General features: G+C 31.7%; 1 protein-coding gene across 1 annotated transcript in view; it reads right to left on the bottom strand.

Moving 5' to 3' along the window:
* Window positions 1–25047, bottom strand: part of NLG-4 (neuroligin 4) — an 88158-nt gene that overhangs the window by 52165 nt on the left and 10946 nt on the right. Inside the window, exon 5 of the mRNA XM_018453473.1 lies at window positions 12605–12759. Coding sequence (XP_018308975.1) covers window positions 12605–12759 — 155 coding nt within the window. The remainder of the gene's footprint in view (window positions 1–12604; window positions 12760–25047) is intronic.

Raw genomic sequence — 25047 nt, forward strand, 5'->3', positions numbered from 1 at the left:
AAAAAACGCCATTATATACGTAATTAAATTCCTGCGGTAAATACAAAAAAGATGTCAGAATTCTATTTTTTACTAGAGAAATAAAACTCAAAAACTGATAAATGTATATACGCTCTAGTTACGATTAAAACTTTTATGTAAATAGAAATAGAGTAACGATAAAAGTAACTAGTGAAATCGTTACCATTACCCCAAAAATGTAACTGCGTTATCATGAACGTTACTCAGAAGAAAATGTAACGTCGTTACCCAATCGTTACCGAAAAAAGTAACTTGTAACGGTAACGACGCGTTACTTGCCAACCCTGGGATTTCAATACACATTAGAATGTAAAAGAATGTATGCGACAAAATATATCGAGTTATCATAATTGATTAAACATAACAGGTCCTCAATCTTATATTTATTCACTGCTATTACATATATATATCTCAGATTGTGAAGAACATCAGAAGCGAAGAAACACAAAATAAAAATTCTTGTAAATTATAGATATAATTTTCAATAAAACAATATTTGTAATCGATAGATTTATAAAATGTACTGAAAGCTATCTTCTTGTTTTAAGAAAAAATTATATTTATTTCTATTATATATATGTATTATTAATTTAACAGTTTGTTACATCTGTGAACATAGTTTATTTTGTTTTCAGCTATGTATGTATAATTCATTTCCATCAGGTATGTAGTTATTAATTAACGAAACAAAAGATGAGTATTTTGGTATATTTTACTAATCGATTTTATCGGTTTTAAATATTGTTTTATTAAAATATATTTCCATTATTAATATATTTTGCAAGAAACTTTATTATGTATTTTCTCCTCTGTGACGTCACAATCTGAGATAGTAGCGATAATAAACAAAAGTCTTAAAAAAATCCATCGATCATATTTAATACATACAATGCAAGTATATGAAATATAGGATTTACAGAAAATAAAATATTTTTATTAATTGCAGTATTAATTTTTAACATTTCTCATTTTATGAACTTTGAGAGTCGACAATTTGCAATAAAATTTTTTTAAATGAATGTTTCTCAATAATGCCGATTTATAAAAATTTAGGATAATGTAAAAACATCCATCCTTGAAAACCTCAACTGAAATAAAACTTAAATGAAATCTTCTTAAAATAAAAATAATCCTTAAACAATACTAAGTAAAAATTTATTTGAGAAATGTTTAATACAAACGTAAAATAAACAGTAAAGATCATATTCGGTCAAAGCGAATTTTAATGTCTAATATTTTTGTGTGAATTTTACAGTAATCCTTTTTTCGAAATTTTTATTGTCTTCTTAGTAAAAAAAAGAAACTTTTCCAAATGGTAAAAGATATAACTTATACTTTTTCAACCTTTCTTCTACCTTTAGTGACTAGAGTGCAAGCAGCTAAAGACAGCAAGCTGCTTATAGTTTTGCAAGTATGAATCTTGAGTTCTGTCTTTCTTGGGTGCTCAAGAGGGATTATAATACATAAACGTTGCAATGGAAGCTTTAATCGTAGACCAGAGGGCATTAAGGGCAGCTTCGACGGCGCGTTACCGCGTATGTCTGCATTATGTGGAGTTTACTCGTGGATTACGACAGTAAAGTACGGCGGTGGTGTAGTTTAGGGGGTGGGAATAAAGGTGAGGGGGCATCGGCCAATGTTTGCGATTGCCACATTCGCGGTTATTGGACGGTCGCACTGTTTAGTTCTCGATGATTATGCTAAATTATTGTTTACACCATTCCACATTGTATTCATCTATTTGCCATTGGCTAAAAAAAAAAAAAAGCCGATAGTTACGGATGTTGCACCTGTTTTAATTACTCAGAAGAACTGAAATATAGATATTAATTAATTTGCGCGTTCCATATGCGCCATTAATTAATCCAAAATACTGGCGTATTTAAATTTTCGCAGCTTCTGTATCTGGTTTTTTACTAGCTATGATATATGTTATATAAAGAAAATTTGACACAATATTACTTAAATTATTATAAATAATGAAATTCTAGTATAATATAACAGACTACACATAAAACTATCACAAAAAGTAAGTTCTTCGGATGTAGGTACGTGGTGCATTAAACTTTCTTTATTTGTAAATATCAAAACTAACTGTTTTATGTATCGACGCGTTAATCATTGGCTTCCGGCAATACCGATTAAACCTCAAAGTCATTCCAAAAGATAGATACCGGTGTAGGATGCGAGTTTAGGTGAGCAGAAGGGATAATCCCGCGGAGTTAGTGTCAGTCAAGCCTGAATTACGACGTGTGATGGTATGGACGGCTCTATTTGCTGTAAAATTATGATAAACTGCGCGCTCCGGTGGCCGATAATAAATACGTGATCGATGGCCATTGTTATTTCCAAATCGCGTCATTACATGACAAAACGTTGGTTGAAAATTTTAAAGCGATAAACACGAAAATATTGCAAAATGAACTGTCATACTTATCTTACGAGAATCAGCATGGTTCCGCACATTTTAATTACACGTAATTCTTAAAAATTTGAAAATATTAGGAACTAAATAAAAGCAATTAGTAAAGCCACATTTCAAAGAAATATTAAAGTGTTTAGGACTTTAAAAGTTCAATATTTTGAAAATTTTTATAAATTTTCTTAAACTTCTTTCGACCAAAATAGTTCATATTGTTTTGGAAAAACAGATAACTAGCACAATTGATTCAACCATCTAATAGCTCCAGACATTACATACCCGACACTAATTGCGAAGTGCGAAATATCGATTGCAGTTTACGCGGCTGTTATGGACAGGTAGTACTGGGCAGCGATATCTATCAGATCATCTCGAAGTAGATTTACGGCATTTAATCACTCGAGTTTAATCGTGATTACCGCACAGGATTACGTCACAGGATTATGCACAGAATTATATCGATGTGTCGTGAGTGTTTTTAGTGCCAATCCAACATGTCATATGGAATTCAACTGATGTTAAAGCGAACATGATGAAAGGAAGGACAGAAAATTAAGTGACACACTAATTTAAACTACATTCATGTTAAGTAATTTACAAATCTGTCAATATGGTGCAATTTTAGTATTCTAGAAAAAGACATAATTTGATACATTATGCAAATAAAAAATTCAATTTTATATAAATTACAGAGCCACTCAAAAGTTTCAACAATTACCAAAATTTTTAGAATAAATGGGCAAAAAATAAAAAAATTTTTTTCACATTTTAAATTAAATACTTATTAACTTAAATTAATATATTTTCTGTACATTTTTAAAAATTACAAAATTGAAATACAATATTTAAGTTAGGGATGCACCGGATATCCGAAAAGTATTCGATATCCGGTATTATCCAGCACTTTTTTACTATCCGATCGGATAGTCAGATATCATTAGTGTCCGGGAATCCGGACATCCAGTTGAAATTTGATATCATTAAATTGTTGATTTTTTTATTATACAAATATTCTAAAAATAAGTATGCATATTCATAATGTTATAATATCGTATACATTGTTGTAAAATTACAATTTTTTTTTCTCTATAGGTTTTTTTTTAGAAGACATTTTTCCGGAATCCAGTCGGATACCTGGAAAATGTCGGCTATCCGAATCGAAGAAATTGCCTTCTCAGATATTTGATGTTACATTCTCTCCGGATATCCGATATCCGGTATCCGGTAATTTTACGATCCGATGCGTCTCTAATTTAAGCTGTCAGAATTTGCATCACAATGAATTAACGCTAGTACATTAACAAAGTGTTTATTTGACCATTAGTGACTATCACTAGTTTTTGTAGACTGATTGTTTGTCCCAATTTTTTTAAAAATATAACTGGCAGTTGTAGAATACGTTACTTACAATTTTGATTCTTGACTAAATATTTGCTTGCTAGTGCCTGTTTTAAATTGCGTTATTTTTGCTCTTTGTTTTTTTTTAATATATTGAAACTAATTTAAAAAATAGTACGTCAACATTTCTTCGGTTCATATGCAAAAAGGATCTTCAATAGAATACATTTGACAAGCAATTAGTTCATTTTTTGTAGAAACAGCATTTATTGAAACTTTTGAGTGATACACTGTATAACTAGTAAACTATCAGTGTGCCATTTTAATCAATGCGAAAATGATGAAGTTAAAGTGCACAGTCAACAATTAATATTTATCTCGGGTCATATTGTAGATAATTATACTTTTCCCGACTATGTGGAACTCGCGTTAGTTAGTTAACAGAACGAATTATATTCGATTTCGTTCATTTATCATCGATAATTAGCAATATTTGGCAATAATATATTTTTGTGCGATAATTATCAGGAAAATTTGCTCACGTGAATGCCCTCATACGGATCAATATACTTACACTGCTAAAAGTTGCTCACATGTACATGAGTTTTGCAATTTCGTTACATTACGCGTGTATGATTAAATTCCTGATAGAACCGGCATTTGTGCAGAGCCGCACACGTTTCTAAGGACTCCCTGTAGATCCGAGGACGTGGCGGATAGAGCAATCGTTTCGCCATTGTGTGTGCGGGGCAACTCCTCACCAATAATGGAAATGGAGAGGGCATTCGAGTAGAGATTGCGCCCGGTGGTAGATTGGTCTGACATCGTACAAAGCTCCGTAAAGAGACAACGCGATGCCTCTATATAGATTACGATTCGCTTTTTTCTTTGTGCGGAGATTCCGTCTTTTCAAAGCAACATCTTGATCTTTCAAAGAGGAAGATACTCCGTCTATGGCTTGACTGAGTTTTTCGTAGGACTTTTGTGTGACTTGAGATTTTTGAGTGTATTTGATCCCGAAATCTCGAAATTCTTTGTATCATTAGATTACTGGAAAACTGAATTTTAGATGTTTAGATTTTGTCAAATTAATTATTTTATCAATGACCCAAATAACAAAGCGTCATCAATATAACACTTGTTATAAATCATTAACCAAAACCACATCATAAAAAACATTCAAAACGAAGTCTTAGTCGCAGATCAAATTCTAAGCCACAAGAGGACGTGATACTTATGACAACAAAATTATGACATAACTGTGACGAGAAATATATGTAATTTTACAAAGGTTTTTTCGGTTCGGTTCCGGTTCCGGTGTGTTTAATAAAATATAATTTTTAATAAACAAATAAATGTTCCAATTTCAGTTTCAGTTTCTTTTACCAGTAAAGAAAATCGAAATTGTAAAAATTATGATGTTTTAACGGTTTTTTTCGGTTCTACTTATTCGCTTTATTCTATTTATTCTTTAAAGGGCCTAGTAGGATAGGTATGTGTATGCTGTCCCCGCATTAATCTGGTCGAGATTTTTACCATAAGTTAGCAGCGATGCAAGAATGAATTTCGCAAAATATAACTGAAAAAAATTTTTTATGGGAGTTATGGGGGTAAAATTGAAAATCGATAAAACGAATTTTCTTTTTAATGGATGAACCGATTTCGACGAAAAAAAATGTTATAGGGTTCAATGGTGCGATATTTAAAAAAAATTATGAAAATTTTTTTCGAAAAAAACCAGTTGAAAATAGTTTCCAAAGTTTTTAATAAGAAGACTTTCTTTTAATAAGATGTACTTGAGACACTACTACCATTTTTACTAAAATGATCTTCAACTTATCTAGTATAACATATTTAATTTTCAAAACGATCGGAAAGATATACAGAGAGAAAAATGTTTGGTATTTGTAACTATAATTATATATTACTATAATTATGATTATTACTGCTATAATAATAATAACAGTAACTATATATATAGGTCCAGCAACAAATGTATATAATTGGCAACCTAAAATGACTATAATTATAGTTGTTATAACCATAAAATAGTTGAAATTACCATAAAAATGATTCAAGTGACTATAATTTTATAGTTATATTTTGGGACAACCATATTTTTTATACCATAAAAATGCGTAGCCGAATCTCATGCAACACCCGACTAATTGTACACCGCACGCTCAAACTCTTCATTTTTTAAAACTATGTACTACCTTTCCGATTGTTTTGAAAATTAAATATATTATACTAGATAAGTCGAAGATCATTTTAGTAAAAAATGGTAGTAGTGTCTCAAGTACATCCTATTAAAAGAAAATATTAAAAACTTTGGAAATTTTTTTCAACCGGTTTTTTTCGAAAAAAATTTACATATGTATTCTTGAATTTTATGACTTAGAATAAATTCTTGCAACATGTTGGTAAGGAATATCTAAATGAAAAAAAATGCTAGTATCTTAAAAAAAGTTTACATTAAATATGTCTCGTGGCCCTGCCAAATTCCTTATATCATATGAGGTGTTGGAGGTATTTACATTCCTGTTGTTAAGAGAGCTGACGACGGTACTGGATTGAACATTGGTGATTTGGACAAAAGAACGGACAGAATAAAGATTAAGAACAAAGAAAAAAATCAAAGATTAAGAACCGAAAAAGAACGAAGAAAAAAACTATAAAATTTTACCGATTCGGTTACAGTTTCGGTATTATAAGTTCGGTTTACAAAATTTGGTTACGGTTTCGGTTCACTAAAAAAAGGAGTTTCGAAACGTTTTCGATTCTGATTTCGGTTCGATCCAGTTCCGTGATTATTATAAATGTTACATTTATTTTACGTCATTGTTTAGTCTGCTGATGTCAAATAATGAAAAATTATCTTAAATCGTTGTTATAATAATGAAATCTTGCTACTTGAGGTATCAAGGGGATTCTAAACCAACAGGAATTATCGACAATTGCAGATTGCCAATTTCTCCGAATTGGCTTTATATATGTAAATAACCAAATCCTTTTACACAATAAAAGTACGCACAAAAAAAAACACTGACCACACTAAATTTGACGAAACACTCGAAGAAAAAATAAAAAATTCACTTTATTTCAGCTCTCACAGCTGTCAGGTTATAATTCCTTTAGTGCAGAAATTCTATAGGTCGTACGTACCAAATGATACCTTCCCCGGAAGCGTATGACATGCACAAACAATCCTGAGTTTGCGAAATTGTGATCGAAGTCCTAATAAAAAAGATTTTCCAAAATTAAAGTCGTCTTTTTTGTGTAACAATTATTTTTTTCTCTTTTACAGATTCGAAAATCCTTTTCCAGAATTAAAGTATACATAATTGTGTCTGTGAGATGGAATTTATTCCGAGAACGACAAAAAATTTCGAAATTGAAATCTTAAGAAAAATTTTTTGTCGTTCTCGGCATAAACTCCATCTCATAAACATGTATTAATGCGTGTACTTTAATCCTAGAAATGGATTTTTGATTCAGTAAGAGAAGAAAAAAGTAATTGTTAAACAAAGATTATGATTAGTCGGTAATATAAACGGCTTTAGGATCACTTTAATCTTGGATATAATGTTTTAATATCGGTGGCAATAATCTAATCCAATTTTTATTTTTTGATAGATTCTAAGTCTATAGTGAATTTTTTACTTGTGATAAAATAACATATGCGACAGAAAGTAACTTTATCGTTTCGGAAAATACAATTTCGGAGAAATGCCGCTGTTCGTGGTGACATTCGATAAACTAACAACGTTGCAATTGGTTCTTTCTCGTTGGACGTTTCTCTATTAGTTTGTTTGAAAGTCTTTTCCTATAAAAACCCACTGGGAGACATTTTGTTCTGCAAAACGTGTTATGTCTGGAAATGTCAAACTTTACTTGAAATCCAGAAACTTTTTCTCTTTGCTAAGGCATAGGCATCGTCGATATATCAAAGATTTGACGGCTTCTAAGCAGGTTGTAATTCAGTTTATAACTAACTGAAAATAAAAGAATAGGAAAAGAACTTTTAAAGTAATATAAAAATACATTTTGAATAAATTTTAATTTAAAATAAAAATGAGATGTTAAAAGACGTAAAAAGATTCATTTAATAAAATATATTTTTTTTTTTATAATATGACTAGTTGCTGTAAGCCTGTAAGATATGATAACATGAAAAATATATATTATGACTGCACTTGACACACCTTTTGTATTAAGAGATTTAATAAAAAGATTTTTTTAAATATTTTTCTTTAGTTTAGGTATTAGTGTATCTAGCTTTTTAATTATTATATCATCTAAATATATAATATATCAATATATGTATTAAAATATTATATAAAATATGAATCATATAAAGTGTTCTACTTCACTCAAAGGATATAAATGTTCCTTTTGCTTTATATCAAAACTTTTTACTTCTATAATTTTTGTTAAATTACCATTTTTTACCAATTCTCTACAATTTATACCATCAAATTGGATAGTTTTCATCTATAGTCACATTTATCAAAAGTTAATGGATTTAATAATTGGCACCGACACATTTTATGGACTTTGCAGATGATCGAAAGTATAATTCATATCGGTGAAGAAAAGTGATGATCATTTGTCTTTTAAGGATTCAGTTATAACATCGAACGAGAGAATGGTGATAACGCGTAAAATTGGGAATCATTTTGCAAGGATTTTCTCTGACGCCTACAAATTTGCTTTTTACGCGTACATGCATGTACACCCGGCGCCCCATCACTTCAGCGGCCGATAAAATGTGCGATGGAACGCGGTTCCGAAGCGGAAACGGGTTTTTAATGTTTATTTTGAATCACATTTGCCGCGTTCATCGGCCGAAATGAGCATTTGAGCGATGATTTATAATCTGGGTCGACGCGCGGACGAAATCACCGGGTCGTTTTCATTGCTCACGCATTTTTTCAAACCGCTGAGAGCATCCTCCTGTCCCCTTCATCGTTATTTAACGTTTTAAAAGCAAACGAGGGACGGTAAAAAACGTTTAGTCGTTTTGAGATGCACTCACGTGCGTTTAATCGCCGCAGATTTCTACGATCTTTTATTTCGTGCATATCTTCCCGGCAAAATTTGATTACATTCTTTTTCATTTATATGCATAAAACATGACAATACAGAAACCGTATTTATTCGAAAGGGAGATTCCGCGGTATGTTGTGGTTGAGCTACATATTTCGGTTCTATGGATTTGCTAACATCCGTCGACTTAGCAGTAACTACGAACTAAACTAGGAACTCTGAGACGTCACGTATTAACCAATCGGATCGGTTGGTGGTGTCAACGCTTCTCCACTGTCATGTATAATACAATGCGAGTAATTTTGAGCTTCGAGTTCAGACGCGGTCACGTACACACAGGAATTACGTGAGACAAACTACATTGCTCCGTGCGTGATCGCGTGCAGGGTGTGCTTGCGCGTTGACGTTTATACGGAATGTCCTAGCAAGGTGTTATGTTAGTATAGTAACGGATAATTTCGAATCAATACATTTCTACTTTGACTTATATCCATATTACCTTATACTAATACGATAATGGTATAGAAATGAATTAATGATTGCGCATTTTAAGAATTTGTACAATTATCAATATTCAACTCTTCAATTAATATCTTTATGATTTATATAATAATATTATACATATACAGAAAATACCTTTGTGAATCGACTTTGTGAAACATTCATTCTCTTATTTCAAAAGTGAACTTGAATTTTTAGTACAACTTAAAAATTTAAATTTTCCAGAAAAAAAGAAAAACATTTTTCAATGTCTAATTCTTGAAACATACGCAACTACTTTATTTTTTATGACATTATCTTATCATTTCATACTTTTAATTTTAATTGAGTAATGTAATTGTTCTTTGTACATTTCGTGTGTATGTATAATGTGTCTATGTGTGTATAATGTGCACGAGGAAATTTCAGGTAAAAACCTTTATGGGTACGCTCGATATATCATGTATATAGTACGCGTCTGGCTGTTTCCGAATACACACCACGTGCGTGTCGATACACATTGTCCCAGACACACTCTCTTGCTGGAGTTAAGCCACGTGTGGGGGTCTACCGCGAAACTACGAAGTTATTGGCGACATATGCGAAAGTTCGTTTAACCCCTTCGTCCTTTCGATGAATATGCAAAAGCAGCGTTGGAACGAGCCGACGATGTTCCAATGCTCGTCGTCGCTCCAAGCGACGTGAAATTCGCTTCGACGATGCATCGTCGATTCAGGCAAGAGGGATCGATGTTCCAGGTCTTTTGAGTGTGAACCGAATCAATAGTTAGGAATGCGGTATACGGGGAATACAAACTATCTCCGACATAATCATATTTCACCACGCGGTTAATGCATATTCCCGATGAAAAATATTCCACAAATATTTGTATCAATCGATTTTATTCTTTGATTTTTAACTGTTGTTCTTGTGTGACTTAGATTATATAATTGGAAATTATTAGATATTTGTATCTTTAGGCTCTTAGAAAAATTTAACTTGATATAAATCGATAGGTCTTTCAGATTCCTAAAATGATTAAAAATCTTTTTTAAATTTATAAGTTAAAATTAAATTTATTTAAATAAATTCACTTCTAAGCCGATCCTTCTAGTTTATGTTTGACTTTGTATAAAAAAATAACGAGACAAACTTTCTAATCTAAAACTCAGGTCAGTCAGCGCTGCTGGAAGTGTCAAAGACTATCCTCTAAAGGTATTACCTTTACTCTGGAAAAAATGCAGTCTCTCCTCTTTTCGCGAAAGAATGTTCGTGTGGTAGACAGGTTCCATTTCCTTGGTCTCCGAAGAGACGCAATGGCTCTCAAATAAGGACAAGGCCTTGAGAATTTTCACTGTGTAAAATATTTCTCGCATCTTCATCGATATTCCATTTGCGGCCTCGAGAGTCACATACACGCACACACGCATATGTACGCACGTAACACACGAGAGCTAACTCAGTGTGATAAAATAACTATATCTGGAGGCGATTCTGCAGGACTCTTCTCGTTCAATTTTTCTATAATCCTGAATAAGTTCTTAAAGTAGCAAATTTTAGATTGTGTTGAACTTTATTATTAGTTTGATTTTGAAATGATTGAATCCTTATTGTATTGATTTTGATTTCAAAAATTTCGAACTTTTAAGATTACTAATTTAGAATATTTTGGAAAGGCGCTCCAAAGTACAAAATACCTCTAAATTCTTAATTGTAAAAATTTTAATCAAAACTCGTAACTCTTAATCATAATTAAATGCTATTAATTTGCATGCATTTCATAAATTTGTACAATTAACACTATTCATGCTAATGATGTTGATATTCTGTTATTTCGTTATTTTATATTTCAATAATTAATATTTTTTATAACAAACAGTTTGGAATGCAGGACATATTATATCAGAGTAACAGATTGTCAATAAAAATAAAGTTTTGGCAAACAAACACGTTATTGATCGCAAAACTTGGACGAATTTATGTTTGCGCTTATGAATATTTCATATATATTTTTTGAATATTTACTAGCGTAGGTTTTTCGGGGCATTACTAATACGCATAATATGAGTGTATGTGTATTTGTTGATGCGAAATATTTGTGGATTCCAATATTGCGCAAAAATGTATATAATATTGAAATCGTTATAAACGACAAGAACAATATTTTGTACACGAAATTTCTTCTCTAATCCTTCTAAATTCTTCTTCATCCCTTTCTCTTATATTTTATATTCAATTAAAAGCTCTATTATCCCTTTACAATTAATCATAATATAGTATTTAACTGTAAAAGTATTTTCACACTTTAATTTGTTCACCAGACGTGATCATTCTTTTTTTCTATCTGTAACGTTTATGACATATTCCCTCCTCTTCTACACCTCAACGCGAACTTCCTCGTTCATTCATGAATATGGAAAATTAGATTTTTCGGCGGTTTTTTTTCCATCACAAATTGATTCCGCAAGTGGTGCGTGCAAGGTACGATTAATTCAAAGAAAAAAAAAACGGATTTCAATAATGCTCGCAAGTGGAAATTAAAATTCGCTTTTAGAGTAAGTATAAACGTTCGGGTTGTTGGAAAAAATACGAGATTGTCATGATGGCGGACAAAGTTGCCGTTTGGAACATGTGTGCAATTACTGCATCATCAAATCACTAAAATCTCCAAACACGTATATCTTTATTCTTTAACCTTTTTCTTTAAGTTTTAAACTAACAAAGGAACTAATCAAAATGTTAAATTCTGATTTTAATGAAACTTTTTACACATATAAGTGACGCAAATAGATGAATTCAGAAAATCAGTTCCGGCCAATAAACGGTTTTAAGGTTTGAAATTACCCCTTATATGTAAAGCAGTTTTCAACTTTTATATCTCAAAAACTATTCGAGATATCAAAAAAAAACTGTTTGATAAGGTTTTATAATAAAATTACTTCTATTTATCTACATAGATTAGCAATATGAAAAAGAACAAGTTTGAAAATATAAATTTAAAAAAATTACTTTTTAAAAATATTATTAACTAAGATAAATAGAAATAATTTTACTATAAAACTTTTGCGTAAAACGCGCGTTTTTTTATCTCGAATAGTTTGAGAGTTGAAAACTGATTTACATATAAATCGTGATTTCATTTATTGACTGTAATTGATATTTTCAAAACTCATCTGTTTACATACCTATACCAGAAAGTTTCATTAAAATCAGAATTTTACACTTCGAGAGATTCTTTCTTGTAAGTTCTGCCGATTAGATTGTGTGATAGAATTTTATATATAATCCACTTACCCAGTTTTCACAAAGTTCGCAAAATACTGCATGATACTCTCCGAGAGTGCCATTTCTAGTCTCGTGTAGTTTTTCGGAAAATGGCCAAATCCCTCCACCCACAATGGAGCCCCGAAGACGAATGGAAGCTCTTCGCCGTGCACCGAGCCCATCTTCTGTAAACAAAACAAGATTAAAGTTACGAGACTTTTACGTTCTTTATCGCTTACTTTATACATATGTGCGAAATGCATCAAAATATAATATAATGATAAAAACACTTTTCAATTTATGATACATAAGTATTATACATAGTTTTAAAAGTTTGCGGAATAAATACAGACAGTTAATAATAGTTTAAGTGAAGAACGTACGGTGAAATTATTAATCGTGGTAGATTACATGGCCAGTAGATAAAAATGTAAGCGTTTTCTCGGTCTGCTTTAATTGGACATAGCGTTGACTATAAATCAGAAATTTATCGCTTAATACCGCTGGGATTTAGAAATTGTCATCGTTGGTGCAAGCTTATCCGTAAGCTCGATCATCGCAGACACGTCAGATGCGATTCAATTTCTCCGACGCGACGTCTTCACCGGAGAATTACGTTCTAGCTAAAACGTTAAGGTTGACCGTCGCGTCGGTCTAAATTGGATAAAGCTTGGATTCGTAGATGGAGATTGTAATTTGAATCATTAAAATATTTTAATATATATAGATCTTATAATCGTTGAAATCAAAGATATCGAATACACGTGATAAAAATTATTATCTGTAAAATCTGTGATTGTAGAACATCTTCCAGATATCATAGACTCATCGATTTCAGAAATTTGGAGGTACCAAATTCCGGAATCGATCTCTGAGGCGCAAGTCCGCTGTGCCGAGGAAGCTATCTGTTCCAGCAAGCACTGAAATGGAATCGGCGATTCTAAGGCGATTACGTACGTACACGTCCGTGCCGAATGGCGCACGAAAGGGCATTTACCAAGTAGACGAGCTTAGTTCTGAATCGGTACTGCAACGAGTTAAGATGCTCCAATAGTACAGAGAAAGACATCGAGGACGAGAACGAAAATGATAATCAGAGCAAGAGATAGAACGAGAGAATAAGGTTTACTCTCTTCTTAAAAGACAAATAATAATGTATACAATAAAATATAAATTAAAAAGTAGCCTAAAATAATAAATAAAAATATGTGTATATATATAATATAAAGTGATACAAAGATTATTAACGCAATGAATATAGAAAGTAATATATAAAGTAATGAGATAATATAAAATAACAATATAAATACAAAATGAAAAATAAAGGAAGAGAAAAGGAAAAAGAATTATGAAGAAAGGAGATAAAATATAGAACGTAGAAATCCTAAATCCAAAACGTCCGTGTTACGTATTCGTCACTGTCAGAACGAATCCAGAGCTTTATCGAAGTTGTTTCGCCAACTAGGTTCCGTCATTGTCGAGAGCGTTGGCTAACCGGCAATGTACGACTGCTACTGATACCATTAATTTCATTAAGGTACATCCAGTATGCCCAGGAACTGAGGCGATCCGCTAGAAAGTGATCGATGCGCCGATTAAGACCGGAGCTCGATCTTCCCCATGGTCAATTCGATTGTTCACATAAGGAATTCTTTCTTAATTGTTGAAAATGAGCTTAATATGATGAAATTGGTCATAAAGGCATCTAAAATTGAATTACGGAGTATTCAATGTTCCATCCGATAGTGATCAAGTGTAATGGCCACATCTTGTTCTGATTACTCGCGCATTTGTTGAGCTCGAAGTATAAATGGCGACTGCTCCAATCTTCTTTGAGAATGGATTTTCAGCGATTTGTCCGGCCTTTTCGCGTGACATAATAAATCGACGCCGATGACCTCCCGCGCTTGCGAAAAGCCCGAAAATTGGCGCGGGCGTGAAATTAAAACGAAAAAAGAAAGAAGCGGGTAGAAAGAGAATAGAGCGCGTTCACGTCGCGCTTTCAACCCTTTTTGGCACAGGTCTCGCGGCCGCCCCGTAACTTTTAGTTTTTATTCTGCAGTTCTTTTTTCGCTCCAATTTCGCTCCTCTTTTCGACCTGAGGTTCGTCCACCGTATGCGCGCACGCTCAGCTGCCATAAAGTCGACTTCCAGCGTGTTTGGCATCGACAATCGCAGTTGCGAGTGCAATGACCGAGCAATTTCAATTTAACGCCACAAACGGAAAACAAATTTTATGCATAAGCGGTGGAAAAACGATGTTGATAGCAAGATTTCTTCCAATTATTTGTGAAATTATTCAAGTTTACCTTATGTCTAACATTGAAGAGATTATAGAAAATTATAAAAATTCAACCGAGAAATGTTTTGCACAAATAAGTGAAGGAGGCCATATTCGGTCAAAGTGACAAAAAATATTTTTGTGTGAATCGTATAATTTTCAGTTCAAGCAAATTGCGCGTCAGTTATTTATCAGTCTCGAAACACAATGCTAAAGCTGAAATACGTATTATCACAAATTCTATTGACAAACAATTTAATTATACCAATATTAATGAGCATCTTTAAAACGAAGTGATTTTTTGCAAAATATTCTTTACAGTGTTTTAAGGATGCTTATTTTAGCATTAGTATCATTAAATTGTTTGCCAATTTAATTTGTGATATTACGTACTCCAGCTTTAATTTAGGACTGTGTTTGAAGAACACTGACAAATAATTAGCGCGTAGTTTAATTGGACTGGAAATTGTGAAAATTCAGCAAAAATATTAGACATCAAAATCCTCTAACTTACTATGACTCTCTTCTTCGCTTACTTATATTGATTAAAGAATAGTTATTGACTGACTGAAAAATAAAATGCTAATCAATGACAGCTAATTTGTTCTTAAAATAATTCATTATCAAAATGGCTTCTAACTTTTTTATGAACAATTCGTTAAATTATGTTTGGCTAGTTAAATTGTATTAGTAGTAAAGCTAAAAATACTTGAACGTCTTTGCGCGTTTTTGTCTTTTCGTGCAATTTCAAAAACCATAATGAAAATATTTTTGTTAAATAATGTGAATTTAGTAAAAACATAGAATATACCAGAATAGTGAGTGTTACTGTTTTTACTTAGCTTTATCTAACTCCAGTAATTTTGCTCGCGAGGAAAAGGCGAACTCACCTGTACAGTATCACTTTTGACTAGGACATTGTTCTTTCGGGAAAATTTCCGAGGACCTTGCTGGATAATCCACAAGTATCAAGAAACGTAAAAGAACTGGTTTAATAAACTGGAAAGGACGATCAAAATTATTTTGTCTTTTTCAAAAGAATATGAATGAAATATATTTAGTAGAAAAATTTAATCTTTAAAAGAGAGAGTTAAATTCTTTAAAGTTTCGAAGTTATCATTTGGTGGAATAAACCATTTAAGTAAATAAAATATAAGAGAAAATTTTTTCTTAAATATATCTTAATTTTTATTAATCATAAAAACAATTTAAATAAAATACAATTTAATAAACCATCTAAATTTGAAGTTATTGAAGTTATCTTATAAATATATATTTTCTTCATTAAAAAAACGGTAACAACATCTTTTTAATGAATAAATTGAATGATAAAAATGTATTATTAACTATATGATACTAAAATATAAAGATTTAAAACAAGTCTAATAAATATAAAAAAATTGTTAATCTTAGATCAGAATAAATAAATAAGCATATATATAATTATTGTAAAAAAAAAGTTATCTTATTCTAGAGAAGGCCATGGAAAGTTTCTTCAAATATACATTTTTGTAACTTCTGTTGTTTGACATTCACGAAAGCAAAGAACTATCGTCGAGTCCACTGCTGCCCTGACTTTTATAAAGATATTATTTTCTCTCTCCGATTCTTCTTGGACAAAGAAAAAAGAAAAAGGGAGGCATTGTCGATGTAGGCGAATGCTTTGAGTTTTGCTGATCCACGCTGCTACAACTTTAACAGAGATGTAACCATGAAACGGGGAAAAACAATTCCACGAGAAGGGCCGACGCGACAAAGGCGAAAAGGGAGATCGGTTAAATGTCGAACGAGAGAAAACGCTAGTTCTGCTGCTCTCCGTTATTAAAACTCCACTTGTACGTAACGCTAACAATTCTTCGAAACACGGCATTTCCTTCTTTGTTTTTTCGATCAATCGAGCAGAGAAAAATTTTTGACTATATGAATCCAAAACACAAGATATTATTGTAATTATTTTTTTAAATATATATTTCTCCTATCACATTACTCTTACGTTTTCTATCTTTTTTGGTTTGCTTTATTTCTCCTATCTTTTATACATGGAAAGAATTGTATAATTATTGTAAAAAAGTTCTAGAAGAAGCTATTTCTAGAAGAAAAATTTTTTTAAACGTGTGTATATTCTTGTAATTATTTTGATGGTCCAAAATTATTTTCAAATCTCTGTCTACATAAATTTTTTTTTTTTAATTAAATTTTTAGATATTTCAGCGAAATCATTCTTTCGGTCTATCCTATTTTTTTACCTATTTACACTTTGTTGTGAACTCATCATTCATTTTCCGTTGAAAATATTAAAATATTTGAAATTTCTTCTTATTACTGATGTTTGTTACCTAAATGACTACTACTATAGTAGTAGTTGCCTGACGCAGAACATCCTTCCGCATTTTCGTGTTATGCATGCAGAATCGTCGCGTAAAAGTCACTCGTTCTAATCCGACGAGTTCGCAGACGCGCAAGAAATGCGCTGTTAATGCCGCATCTTGGCTGAAGAGCGACTCCCGAGCCACATTACGCCGTCTTTGTAACATCGTCGGTCTTAACAGCTATGAAGCGACGTCGACAAGGATTACGGGACGCCTGTGTCATGTCGAGTGACTTCGCAGGCCTTCTTGCGCCTCTTAGCCATGTGTCGTTTGACAATTCAATTATAACGATTGATAAATTCATGAATTTTCTAACGTGCTTCTCAAAAGTCCCAATTCCGTAAATGTTTCACGTTTAAAATGGTTCGAATTTCATTTGAATGTATTATGGGTTCGTTCGTTTGACTCAATTTTGTATGTTAATGGTTTCTTCTACATACAATACATAAAACGATCCAATTTTCTACTTTCAAAAAATTAGGATTTTAAAAGATAATAAAAATATAAGTGTTTATATCTTAAAATAAAATATTTTTATTAAACAATTAACAAACGCAGAAAAAAGTATAATGTGTAGATCACAAGAGAGAAAAAATATAGTGAATAGAACAGCACATATGGAGCACGAAAAATATTTTATATTTATTTAATTATTTCTATTTATAATATTAAAAAATTTATTTCTTAGATCACCTGAAAATTTTTATAATTATTCAAATATTTTTTTGATACGAGACACTTTTTATTTATGTAAATCATTTGGTTATTCCAAAATCTTCGTAATTATGAAAGCATTTGGATATTTTGTACTTGATATGATATTCTGGGTCATATAAACCGACTGTAAGCGAAAACGTGGGAAGAGATTTTGGTAATACGAGAGAGCATGAAATTCTACGATGTAATCTCGTTGACGCGATTGGACCCGCCTTTTCGCTTTACCTTTACCTCAACCTTCTCAGTTCTTGGGTACCGACAGGATCACGATGGCATTCCTACCATTCCACAGATGCTGGCAAATTTCAATTCGTGCTTCGGTTAAACCGTGTCGTCGTAAGAAGCGACAATACGAGGCATCGTCGAAAATAACGTCAACGTTTGTACTAATAGCAACGAAAATTGTTGGCCGTCAAGTATTCTTATCGCGATTAATATAATTTGTGGGGTAATTGCATCCACAGTAAAACGTAAAAAAATTTAATACTTTCATCTCTCAATTACTTCTCAAATCTTAATTTTAAAGACGTCAAATACTCATATTCTCATACTTAAATAAGAGAAGTAAATGTCTTATTACTCTTTGCCTTATTATACTCTTTAAATATTGAATATAAGATGGCTCTTCCAATTCTTATTATACTTAGTGTTAGACGTTCTAATATTATTGAGATTGATTTACCTAAATTATTTTCGTATATCTTCGCAAGTTTTAATTTTTCCTTTAAAAATTAAATTAATACTTCGTCTTCTTTGCATGAAGCAAAATATGCTTATATATCCAGAAAGATAGTCATTTAAGAGATGTTTTATTTATGAAACGTAACTGATTTAATAGCGCTGCTAGTGACATGCGAAGTGTTTGAAGCGCACCGTAATAAGATTTTTTTTATGAAACTACAGAAGACACTCAGCTAACTCGCTTTGGCATAGCAATATATCTTATGAACGTAATTATGGGAAAGACCCAGCAAACGCTAAACAAAATGAGTAAAAAAAATATATATTTTTTATATAGTTATATATTAAGCTGTAAATTGTACTTTTTTATATTATAATTATTACATTTAAAATAATATATTTACTAAAATGTGCTTTTAAATACGTTTAAAAATTACTTATATAATGCAATTTAATATATAGACTAAATCTTAAATTTAAAACAAGAATAGAAACGCGTAATCTTTTGTAATGTAGATTTAGACCTTAAAGAGTTGACATAATTAGTCCTACAGTTTATGTCGAGAGAGTGAAGGAACGGGATTATAATTAAATATTGAAGAACGAGCATTGTGTACAAGCATTCCGCTAATTAGCAGTCGCTCTAATTTTGATTAATTTATCATATCGTAATCTCGCTGGTTGACGAGATAACGCTGTAACGTTGTGACAGTAGCTACACGAGTAATAACGTGACAATAGCGTTCTGACGTAATACATCACGTTCCCTTTGGTATGTGGACAACCGTGCGTATAACTACGTGCTCCATTTGGAACATCAATTATTAACTGGGCGATCCTATTTTCTTCAAAAATGTTTCCATCTATCTCTCTCTAAAATCTTTCCATCTATTTTAATGACTGTCATTTTTCAAAGAATCAATTCAATATGACTTATTTCTTAAAAAGATGAGATGTCATAGAAAGGTCATTATATATATATAGGGGAAGGTCACCGATACCGACATACCACTTTGTTTTTAGACAATATTTTTTAACATAAGGTAAAAATTCAGCTTCAAAAACATAAATACAAAAATATAAAAAGTGTCTTCTATCAGATAGTATAAGCAGTTTTTATAATACTGTTTGCAAGTTTGTAATAATTAAGTTTTTCTTAAGTTATGCAAAAATAAATGTCTGTGACAAAATGGGCTCCAAAACTGACATAGATAATATATAATGTCAACATTCCTATTCTATAAATAAAGATATATCCTATTCTGTAAAGAAAATTAATTTATGAAACTATAAATATTTAAAATGACATAATATTGTCAATAATACAGTCACTATTAATTTAATTACGCAATTTGCAAAAGAACATCGTAAGGATTTTCTTCTCGGATTCATAGAATTTGTTTTTAGCTGATTCGGTATAGAAATAAGCCACAGATATATGAATTATGAGTTTGTACTTCTTTAATTAACTAAACAGATCACGTTTTTATATTAATAAGGTGCAAAGGTTAGTTTCTAAGAAATAAGGGAATATCGCTTTAGGAGACCTATGTCAGTATCGGTGACCTTCCTCTATATATAAGTATTAATAAATAAAATTTAGCCTTATTCAATGTTTTGATGAAGTTTCGACATAAGAATAATTTACGTCTGAAATATTCTAGTCACGGAAAGGTATTAATAGGAGTTAAATTTTTTTATCAACTTTTTGGACATTTTAACTACGCCATTTTAACTACAAACGTTATCAAGTGTAAAAAATTTAAAAAAATGAAAATCTTAATTAAGTAAAAGAGTTATTAATTTTATAAATAAATATTATTTCATTTTTTAAAGACACGATGTTTTTCAATTATTTACATACTAATATCAATTATTTGCATATAAAAACAGGAACGAGACGATCATTGACGAAATTTTAAAGAATTATTGAGAGATTGACATCGATTTTTCAGACATAGGTATATGTAGATGATTATTTCTTCTCAAACGCACGCGTGTGGATTTAAATTTAAATGGAAAAAGTTGGACAGTACGAATTTTTCGTCGCGGAACGATCGCAGCAATTTTCAGCGAACAGACGAAAATGCGATCGACTTCCATCCTTGTGTTCCCCGAGGTACAATGGCGACTCAGACGCGGATCAAGCATAGTCTAGTCGAAATAGAGGGTATTGTTTCTATTGGCTATTATTTCCGCGTCGTACGAAATCGCGCATGCGCCGACGAGATAGATTAGACGTAAACGAACAAAGAATGCATCTTTATGCACTTGTAAATAATTTTTATTTACTTATTAATTGCGCTTTAGAATTGAATCAGAATATCAGAAGCAAAGAAATAAAGAGACAAATTTATCACTGTTTATGCAAACAAGGATAATGTTTCTGTACAAAATTATTTACTGCATGAAGTATTCTATTTTCTCAGTTAATTAAATTTATTAAATAATTAAAAGTTTAACGGAATAGAGAGAGGTACATGACTGTGAAAGTAAGATCAGAAAGTTTTAAATGACTGTACACGTTTATAGTATCGGTTGCATAAAAGAAACGAGGAAATCTAAAGCATAAATTTTTATGTACGTTTCTCCTATCGATAAAATTGATCATTATTCACCGCCGGTGGTTGTTACTAATCCTGATAGCCGTTTCGCACTTTTCTCGGCCATTTGGACTGGAGCTACTGTAGTAGTTCACGATCACGAACTTGCTTGCGTTTTGTGACTAAGCTTACAAGCGCGTTTCGGCGCTCGTTTGCCCGTCAAAACTAGGAAGAACGGGCATGCAAATTGTCGGGCATCCGCCATAAAACGGCGAAGCTTTTTCCGCCAAATGGCGCCATCCGTTTGAAAGCGCGTCTATTTGGCGGCTGTTTCTCGACGACCGACGTACATCCTTCTTTTGCTTTATCATAGCATGAAGATTCGTAAGCATCCGCTATTTAATCTTTAAACTCTTTATAAAACTTCAAAGAGCTTATTTGTGAAAGCAAAATTACAAAATGACAAATCTATCAATCTGTTGAAATGGTATATCACAAAGATATCACATCAGAAATATTTAAATTATTTATTATTCCACTTTTAAATTATCGATGCGTTTATATTGTTTGAGAAATTTGTTATAATTTAGCAAATTTTTCAAACAATATAAACGCATGGATTAATTTAAAAGTGGAATAACAAGTAATTTTTTATGGCTTTAAAATAAAACAAACAAAATCCTGTTTTAAGTTAATAATATTATTATGTTGTGAATTTCAATTTATGCGCACAACTGTACGCTTGACTCTCACTTGTCTATTGTTCTATTAATCAAACAAAATTTATTCTCTGTTTATGTTATTATTTCAACTTAACTTTGAAGAAGATACGACTTGTGTATCACACAAAACTGATTCAGTTTCATATTTGTACTGTTGATGGCAGTCGACGAATGAGAGAGCATAAATCATCTAGCACTACAAGGTACCTATCAGTGAACATTTTTCCAAATCGCATTCATAAATACCTGTTGCGTGTGAGTATTCACGCGAAAAGCGCATGCATAACCAGCGCAATGGTGCATATTTTAGGGGAACAAATAATTTAATTGCGCTTTAGCGGGTGCGAATATTAAGCCGCCTCGTGTTAACCATGCTCTACGACTACGACAGCTGACAGCCGTAAACTTTGCGATGAATATTTTATTGCGGCAATGCGTTCTATGCACTACGAGCAGCGCGTGTCTGTACATAACGAAATGAAAAAAAAAATTTCCGAGAGACATCAGAAAATCCGACATATTTGCTCCAGGAAAAACACTCAAAAAGATAAAAGTTTTTCTTCTTATACTCTACTATTATATCATATTATATGAATATACTATTAGATTAGAATACTATCACACACATAAACGCGTACATATTACATAAATAAATTAACTTTTTTGTTCATTATTTTCAAATATTTAAACGTAAGTTATTCAAATAATTAATTCAAAGACTGCTTTATATGTCCTTTCTTTAAAATTAGTTTAATCTTTTAATGAATATTAATTAATATTTAATACCATTATTAATGTTTTATTTATTACAAATTAATTATTAAAAAATAACGTTGATTTATAGAAAGAGGTATCTTCATATTTTAATAAAATTAAATATTAGCTTTGATCTGTTTTTTTTAATTAATTCAGCAATTTTATAAAAGCTTTTTACACATAATTCTATATTCAAATCATTTTATAAAAGTAATATTATAAAGTTTGAAGTAGTCTCTTTAATTTTAATCAATTAACGTACTCTATAAAGTTTTTATTGCATTGTATTTCTCATCATTATTATTAATTTTAATAGTTATACACAGGCAGATGAAATGTACGCAGCGAACATAGCAATTAAAACTATTTCGTCTTTTATTACACTTTACGATAACGATATGCACGATGAACAAATAATTTTGCACCGATTATTAAAGTTGATCGAACGAGCAATTAAAATTAATTACGATATGTGCAACCAAATGCGTGTTTACTATTTGAATTTATTTTATATTTCCATTTATTATCACAGTTTCAGTGTCGTAATTATACAAACGCCCGAAATAGACGCCGTGGATTTTCGGGGAGATTACGTTTACCGTTGGTGAAAAATTCTCAGAACAAAGCATTACAAACAGAAAAAAATCGGACAAAACGGATAATCTCCACGCGGGACTCGCGAAGCCTTCGTTTCACATTTTTTGTTAGTCCTCGGCGTGCGTTTTGTTTCACATCGTTTTGCCGTCCTTTCTTCGCTCATTAGACAAGGTACTCCCCAATTAGCCGGTAAAGGATTGTAGCGACAGGGGTAGAAGAAGCCCGGTTTCGAAACCTTGTACTGGGGAGCTTTAATTAAATAATTCGTTTCATCGTCTTCTCGATCCTTTCTTTCAGTTTCTTAACATCTATTATAGCATAATTTAACCTTAGAATTAGGATCTCTAACACACTATAAATTGTATATTTTAGTTCAAGAAAATTGGAGGAAAGACAATTTTAGGGATAAATAATATTTCTTCTTCGTTTAAAATAAGAAATAAGAAATGGAGTATCGTTCATTTCATAAAATCCTAATACCTAATGTGAAATGTATATTTCGACGGTTAATTAAACTTTTTAATCAGTTTTTAGTTTTACTTTTTATACTTAAGTCAAGTTATATTTTAAATGTAGAATTATTTAAGTTCTCTAAGAAAAAATTATACAAAATGAAAGAAACATTCTTTACATTTCATAAAAAAATTAAGACATAAAATCAACAATATAAATTATTTTTTATTTGATTGAGTGACTGTTTAAATCATTCTTTATGCATTTTTATATTCCCAACAGATTTTATTTAAAGATTTTCTAAAAGGAAAGGATATATTTTGCGGCATGCAGGGTTTTGAGGGCAAATTTTCTCGTAATGCCTTTTTCCAACTTGCAGTTGCTTTCCATCATACTCTTCACCCACCCTCGTTTCTTTTTTTCTCTCCTATCAGCCTCTCTTTGGACGAATGGTGGAAGAGAGAACTGCAAAGCGGGGTCGTATTCTCATTTTCCTCGCGCCAGATGGAGAAATAGCAATCACAACGAGTGGCGCAATAGAAACTCTGATTCGACACAGAAAGATTTTCCTAGTTTCATTTTCATTCAGTCTTTTTTCTTCTTCATCAACATATCAATCACCTTCAAACGAATTAAAACATTGATACTAATTATGCGATTAAATATGCATTAAATGTTAAAAAAAAGAAGGTCAATTGATTACTATTGCAGAAGCAAAGATATTAAAATTTACTTTCAACATTTTATGAAGAGAGCAATTGTTTATAAAATCTGTTATATTATTTCGATCCGATGTTACCGTAGAATACGACCTTCTAACTATCGCATTACAGATCGTCTTGGTGACGATCAGTGCCGTAGGTTTACGAAAATTTTCTTTTTCGCGGTGAACCAATCCTGCTTTGAAGGAAATCGTCTTCGATCGAATTACAGCACGAGAGAACGTTTTAAAAGGATCCGTGAGGAGCCTAGCATTCTGGAATGGACGAGGTGGCGCACGTACTGATAGATTTTGAACGTCGGCTTCGCAAATCCTCTGCGTATCGATGAGTCCTTGCAAATCCTCCAACGATCCTCGGGATGAATTTCGTTCGTCCTGGTAGGATCGATCGCGACCCACCCGCAATGTCTGTTTTCACTTTACCGGTAGATTACAAGTTGCTATCGTGAGAGTATTAACGAATTTGTGAGAAACTGGTTCTCTCTCCTTTCTAATCTCTTTGTTCTTTCTGTTCTTATGTAAAAAGAAAATGCAAAAATGGCTTAGCCCTAAATTATTTTTTGTTTTATATTAATTTTCATTGTGTATGCGAATCAAATACCATTTAACATTTTCGTATCTTAAAGAATCGTA

This window comes from Mycetomoellerius zeteki, unplaced genomic scaffold (assembly GCF_001594055.1).
Source record: "Mycetomoellerius zeteki isolate Tzet28-1 unplaced genomic scaffold, Tzet1.0 scaffold386, whole genome shotgun sequence".
NCBI classification, from domain to species: domain Eukaryota; kingdom Metazoa; phylum Arthropoda; class Insecta; order Hymenoptera; family Formicidae; genus Mycetomoellerius; species Mycetomoellerius zeteki.